We start from the raw sequence: 7270 nt of genomic DNA, 5'->3' as shown, positions 1-7270 counted from the left end.
AAGCAGGCCGGGCACGTGTAGGTGTGCTCCTAATTCTAAGCTTGTACGCGCACAGCAAGGAAATACCAGCTTTGAATTTTATATTGTGTGCGCAGGTACATGCAGATGTAATAAAGCAGGCTGGGCACGTGTAGGTGTGCTCCTAATTCTAAGCTTGTACGCGCACAGCAAGGAAATACCAGCTTTGAATTTTATATTGTGTGCGCAGGTACATGCAGATGTAATAAAGCAGGCTGGGCACGTGTAGGTGTGCTCCTAATTCTAAGCTTGTACGCGCACAGCAAGGAAATACCAGCTTTGAATTTTATATTGTGAGCGCAGGTACATGCAGATGTAATAAAGCAGGCTGGGCACGTGTAGGTGTGCTCCTAATTCTAAGCTTGTACGCGCACAGCAAGGAAATACCAGCTTTGAATTTTATATTGTGTGCGCAGGTACATGCAGATGTAATAAAGCAGGCTGGGCACGTGTAGGTGTGCTCCTAATTCTAAGCTTGTACGCGCACAGCAAGGAAATACCAGCTTTGAATTTTATATTGTGAGCGCAGGTACATGCAGATGTAATAAAGCAGGCTGGGCGCGTGTAGGTGTGCTCCTAATTCTAAGCTTGTACGCGCACAGCAAGGAAATACCAGCTTTGAATTTTATATTGTGAGCGCAGGTACAGGCAGATGTAATAAAGCAGGCTGGGCACGTGTAGGTGTGCTCCTAATTCTAAGCTTGTACGCGCACAGCAAGGAAATACCAGCTTTGAATTTTATATTGTGTGCGCAGGTACAGGCAGATGTAATAAAGCAGGCTGGGCGCGTGTAGGTGTGCTCCTAATTCTAAGCTTGTACGCGCACAGCAAGGAAATACCAGCTTTGAATTTTATATTGTGAGCGCAGGTACAGGCAGATGTAATAAAGCAGGCTGGGCACGTGTAGGTGTGCTCCTAATTCTAAGCTTGTACGCGCACAGCAAGGAAATACCAGCTTTGAATTTTATATTGTGAGCGCAGGTACAGGCAGATGTAATAAAGCAGGCTGGGCACGTGTAGGTGTGCTCCTAATTCTAAGCTTGTACGCGCACAGCAAGGAAATACCAGCTTTGAATTTTATATTGCGTGCGCAGGTACAGGCAGATGTAATAAAGCAGGCTGGGCACGTGTAGATGTGCTCCTAATTCTAAGCTTGTACGCGCACAGCAAGGAAATACCAGCTTTGAATTTTATATTGCGTGCGCAGGTACAGGCAGATGTAATAAAGCAGGCTGGGCACGTGTAGGTGTGCTCCTAATTCTAAGCACAGCAAGGAAATACCAGCTTTGAATTTTATATTGTGAGCGCAGGTACATGCAGATGTAATAAAGCAGGCTGGGCACGTGTAGGTGTGCTCCTAATTCTAAGCTTGTACGCGCACAGCAAGGAAATACCAGCTTTGAATTTTATATTGTGTGCGCAGGTACAGGCAGATGTAATAAAGCAGGCTGGGCGCGTGTAGGTGTGCTCCTAATTCTAAGCTTGTACGCGCACAGCAAGGAAATACCAGCTTTGAATTTTATATTGTGAGCACAGGTACATGCAGATGTAATAAAGCAGGCCGGGCACGTGTAGGTGTGCTTCTAATTCTAAGCTTGTATGCGCACAGCAAGGAAATACCAGCTTTGAATTTTATATTGTGTGCGCAGGTACATGCAGATGTAATAAAGCAGGCTGGGCACGTGTAGGTGTGCTCCTAATTCTAAGCTTGTACGCGCACAGCAAGGAAATACCAGCTTTGAATTTTATATTGTGTGCGCAGGTACATGCAGATGTAATAAAGCAGGCTGGGCGCGTGTAGGTGTGCTCCTAATTCTAAGCTTGTACGCGCACAGCAAGGAAATACCAGCTTTGAATTTTATATTGTGTGCGCAGGTACATGCAGATGTAATAAAGCAGGCTGGGCGCGTGTAGGTGTGCTCCTAATTCTAAGCTTGTACGCGCACAGCAAGGAAATACCAGCTTTGAATTTTATATTGTGTGCGCAGGTACATGCAGATGTAATAAAGCAGGCTGGGCGCGTGTAGGTGTGCTCCTAATTCTAAGCTTGTACGCGCACAGCAAGGAAATACCAGCTTTGAATTTTATATTGTGTGCGCAGGTACATGCAGATGTAATAAAGCAGGCTGGGCGCGTGTAGGTGTGCTCCTAATTCTAAGCTTGTACGCGCACAGCAAGGAAATACCAGCTTTGAATTTTATATTGTGTGCGCAGGTACATGCAGATGTAATAAAGCAGGCTGGGCGCGTGTAGGTGTGCTCCTAATTCTAAGCTTGTACGCGCACAGCAAGGAAATACCAGCTTTGAATTTTATATTGTGTGCGCAGGTACATGCAGATGTAATAAAGCAGGCTGGGCGCGTGTAGGTGTGCTCCTAATTCTAAGCTTGTACGCGCACAGCAAGGAAATACCAGCTTTGAATTTTATATTGTGAGCGCAGGTACAGGCAGATGTAATAAAGCAGGCTGGGCGCGTGTAGGTGTGCTCCTAATTCTAAGCTTGTACGCGCACAGCAAGGAAATACCAGCTTTGAATTTTATATTGTGAGCGCAGGTACATGCAGATGTAATAAAGCAGGCTGGGCGCGTGTAGGTGTGCTCCTAATTCTAAGCTTGTACGCGCACAGCAAGGAAATACCAGCTTTGAATTTTATATTGTGAGCGCAGGTACAGGCAGATGTAATAAAGCAGGCTGGGCGCGTGTAGGTGTGCTCCTAATTCTAAGCTTGTACGCGCACAGCAAGGAAATACCAGCTTTGAATTTTCTAACAGGCCATGACCAGTTTCACCAGTTCATCCACCAGTTTGCCCAGTCTTCAGCTAGGACCTCCAGCCCCCCCCTGGTTCTTTAGCCTGCCCTCCCCCCCCAGTTAATCCAGGCCTCTCAAGCACTTTACAGATGCCTGGAAATAATTGTCTTCAGACTTAACGCCTCCTCATTAGCAGAAGTAACTTGGTGCTGAAATGGACCTGGGTGTGCACAGCTGCATGCACGCCCATCTCTTGGCCCCTCCCTCGAATGCCCATGCCACGCCTACATGTGATGCGAGATATTTGTGCATCATGTGGACGGTTTGTAAAGTCAGGGGGACGTGCAGGTGCTTGCTGCGCGCTCGTCTCCCGCTTTGCTTTTAAAATCCAGACTCCTCCTACAATGAGCTCTTTCTGTTTATCCCATTTGTATTATAAAAATGCTCTCTGGGCTGCTTGTACTTGACTGTAGTTGTCAGGGTGTGTGAATGATTTTTATTGAACATTTCTGGTTTAAGTATTGCTAATTTGGGGGCTTCAGTGGCCTCTTTTTTTGTTGTATATAAGACACCAGCACAATTACAGGGACCTTTTTACTGCCTTAATGCATCTTAAATCCCCTAATGCACTTTAGTACATATTGGATTCATCTGGAAATCCATTCATTTATTTATTTAACATCTTTTCTTTACCGGTATTCGTGGGTACATCATCTCGTTTTACAAGGAACTTAAAACAAGGAAGGGGAGACGTGGAGCAGGGGAGAATAATGTACAGGAGGTGACAGAATAATTGAGGGAGATAAAACTAAAGTATATAAGATGCGAAGTACAGGAAGAAAGGAAAGAAACATTTCACATGAGAGTGAACTGTAAGGAACCATTATATAATATATATGTCCATTGTAAGATGTAGACGAACTCATTAATATGCTAAAGTATGTTAATTCTGCTGATGCGAGTTATAATTAACGTCTCTAGTTACCCTGGACTTTGTGGATAAAAAGGGCATCTAGCCCAGTTTGCTCCCCCATGGTGAAGTTAAAGCATTTCCCCAACATCACTATATCCCCCTCCCCAGCACTATATCCCCCTCCCCAGCACTATATCCCCCAACATCACTATATCCCCCTCCCCAGCACTATATCCCCCAACATCACTATATCCCCCTCCTCAGCACTATAGCCCCCTCCCCAGCACTATATCCCCCAACATCACTATATCCCCCTCCCCAGCACTATAGCCCCCTCCCCAGCACTATATCCCCCAACATCACTATATCCCCCAACATCACTATATCCCCCTCCTCAGCACTATATCCCCCTCCCCAGCACTATATCCCCCAACATCACTATATCCCCTCCCCAGCACTACAGCCCCCTCAGTAGTCTCACCCAATCTCCAAACCGCACCCTTCATCTAACCATTAACAATAGTAAACCCCCCTTTTATTCTAACGAGCTTCTGGGCCCATAACGAGGCAAGAGTCATCCCCAGATGCTCCTGCCCTGGTGATGTCATAATTCAAAATGGCGCTGGCTGGCCCAAGGTTGCCCTGTGCACCGCATGTGAGAGAAGACTGAATTTGCATAGCTCAGGTTAACATTTTTTAGGGAGTCATTTTAAAGGGTAAAATAGTGTTTTACCTGCAGAGGTGGCCTTTCATAAAACTGCCCTCTCGATACGTGGGTAAACATCTGTCATATTCACTCGTAATTTTACCCAGACTGAGTAGTGAAATTGGGAAAGGCTTTTGGATTTACCTGTATTCCTCGTTATGCTCATAACATTTCAAGAAAACATTGTGTGAACCTTGTGCAGGTTCGTTTTGCTGGGATAATTTTCAAAGCGTATTTATGCGCGTAAGTCTGCTTTAAAAAGTGGTTTTTAAAAATTGCCTTCTTAAAGAACAGGAAGGTGCAGCACATACGAGAGAGAGGAGGGAATCTCCGTGAACCAGTTTTACAGTCTAGGAAAATCACAGGGCTAAGGCAGATAAATGTGGAGGGGCCCAGGCTTAGAGTCCTGCATTGTTGTCTTTCAATCTATTACAGAAATCCTTTTCATACTTTTTTTTTTTTTTTTTTAAGGGATCCTGATGTTGATGCAAAACACCATCCAAGACAGCCAGGTGTACCTCCCGATCCAGGCCCAGCCGTTCTAAGCAAAAGCAGAACTGTCGATGCCTTTAGGCCGGAGCAAAAGATGCCTGGGAAGAGCCCTTCCTCCATGAGTCTGAGGACTGACTTCCGAGAAGAACAAAAGCCGAGCATGATGCCCAGCTTTCTCACCGAGGGCAGTCCATTAAGTGCTGTGTCCTCAGTAGTAAACAAATTTAACCCTTTCGATTCAAAGTCAGAATCCGATTCGGCACAGGAAGAGGCCAACAAAAAGCAACAAACTGTTGAGAAGGAACATGGAGAACTTAGGAGAAGTACAAATCTCTCATCTCAACAACAGCAATCTCCCAAACCCATAAGCCAGATGGAAGGGCAGGCTAAGCATCCCCCCCAGCAATTAGGGGCTGTGAAACCAACAACAGCTCAGCTACAGCAGCAACAACTTGGAAAAGCTACTCCTCAGCAACCGGGGGCATCCAAGCAAGTTAGTCAGTCATCCGTGCCTACCAGAGAGCAAATTAAGCAACCCGTTCAACCACCGGGACCTACAAAATCTCATCCTCACCAATCAAAGCCCATACACCCTCATGAGACTTCTGCAAAGCCTTTGCCGCATCCAGCAGATGCTACAAAACCATTAGTATACCAGTCAGATCCTAGCAAGCCATCATCCCAGGCACCAGTGCCTACAAAACTATTACCCCAGGCATCAGGGTATCCAGCAACACCTCCACTTCAGCAAACAGGGCCTGTAAAACAACTTGCACAACCAAGCTCCAGCAAGGCACCCCTTTCTTCAAAACAAGTCTCACAGCAGGCAAAGAGCTCACCCAAGGCACAAGGGCCTGCAGAACACCTACCCCAGCAACCAGGGCCTTCAAAACCACAACCAAAACAACCAGGACCTGTAAATCAACCACTGCAAAAAGGACCCTCAAAGCCATCTCCACAGGAACAAGGGCCTATAAAACAACTATCCCCACCACCAGGGCGTACACAGACTTCACCTCATCATCCAGGACCTACAAAACAACCACCTCAGCAACATGCTCCTGCAAAACAGCCATCCCAGCACCCAAGGCCTGCTCAGCCTTTACCAGGATTTACAAATGTTCCACTCCGTCAGCCATCAAAACCGCCAAGCGATCAGGCAGGGCCTGAGAAACCTTCACATCAACAAGCAACTCCGGTCAGACCTGCAGCTCAGATTTCAGATCCTCTTCCGGAGAAGAAAATGTGTCCCCTGTGCACCACCACTGAACTTCTGATGCACTCTGTAGAAAAGGCCAACTATAATACTTGCACGCAGTGTCAAATCACGGTCTGCAGCCAGTGCGGCTTTAACCCCAATCCTCATATACAAGAGGTGAGAAGGTTTACATGCATGCTGTCTTGTGGGAGGGAAGTTTGAGAAGAAAAATCCTATGTGTGGGTGATGGGGAGGGAGGAAAGTAAATCCGTCTGCGGAGGGGGTGAGAAGAAGGAGAATGCAGCCTGTGTGCGAGGCGTTGGGCGGGGAATAATCTCGTCTCTGGGTGGGAGTTACTGTAACTCCTGTATCCCACTCTGCCTAGCCCTTGCTTTTGAAAATATATTTTTTCCATTTTCTTTCGCCTCTAGAGCCTGTCTGTATGTCCTGAGAGTATTTATCAGACCTTAAAGCCTTTCATTCCTTTTGTTTCATTTCTGGATGACTGTGGCTTTCTCATCCCAGCTCTCGAGTCCACTTGTTGAGTTTGTGCTGCTCTGAGTCCTCCTCCTGTTCCAGCTCCTCAGACTCCACCCCGCTCTGTTTGCCCACTTTTTCCCACTCCCTGCCTTCCCCTTGCTTCTTTTTTTCTACATCGTGTCTCCTCTCTGCCAGTGTCACTCTGTGTCTTACCTGTGCATCCAGAATGGAAGGAAAGCCCTTTCAGGTATTTTTGTGACGAAAAGGAGGAGCACGACGGAGTAAAGGACTGAGGATTATGTTAGGCCTACAGGACTTACATTTTGAAAAAGTCGCTTCACATGCCAAAAGGGCAAATAATACGTACTGTTTATGATAGTGTGTCCTATTTGTGCTTTTATAGGGCAAAATAGGTTCTCACCTGAAGGAATGGCCCTTTGTAAAATTACACAGAAGCACGGTGTGCATTGAGGAACGGCATCGTGGGGGATGACACATGCACATACTTTTTCATTTAATTTTCTACGTATTATCCACTTGTGGGTCAAATGACCTGGCTAGCAGCAGTCGCTGTTTGCAGAGAGCGTTTAAAAACACAAGAAGTGCCAGGCTGGGTCAGACCAAGGTCCACAGAGCCAAGCATCCTGTCTCTGACATAAGAACATAAGAAATTGCCAGGCTGGGTCAGACCAAGGGTCCATCAAGCCCAGCATC

The 7270-nt window shown here is 46.5% G+C and overlaps 1 protein-coding gene across 1 annotated transcript in view; it reads left to right on the top strand.

Annotated features, from left to right (window-relative positions):
• Positions 1–4868: 4868 nt before the first annotated feature.
• LOC115098866 (protein piccolo-like) overlaps positions 4869–7270 on the top strand; it is a 40603-nt gene continuing 38201 nt past the window's right edge. The window contains exon 1 of the mRNA XM_029615913.1: positions 4869–6253. Within this exon, the coding sequence (XP_029471773.1) occupies positions 4973–6253 (1281 nt within the window). The 5' untranslated portion in view covers positions 4869–4972. The remainder of the gene's footprint in view (positions 6254–7270) is intronic.

Source organism: Rhinatrema bivittatum, chromosome 9 (genome assembly GCF_901001135.1).
Source record: "Rhinatrema bivittatum chromosome 9, aRhiBiv1.1, whole genome shotgun sequence".
Lineage (NCBI taxonomy): Eukaryota > Metazoa > Chordata > Amphibia > Gymnophiona > Rhinatrematidae > Rhinatrema > Rhinatrema bivittatum.
The sequence above is the reverse complement of the archived record's forward strand: the minus strand, read 5'-3'. Positions and strand labels throughout refer to the sequence as shown.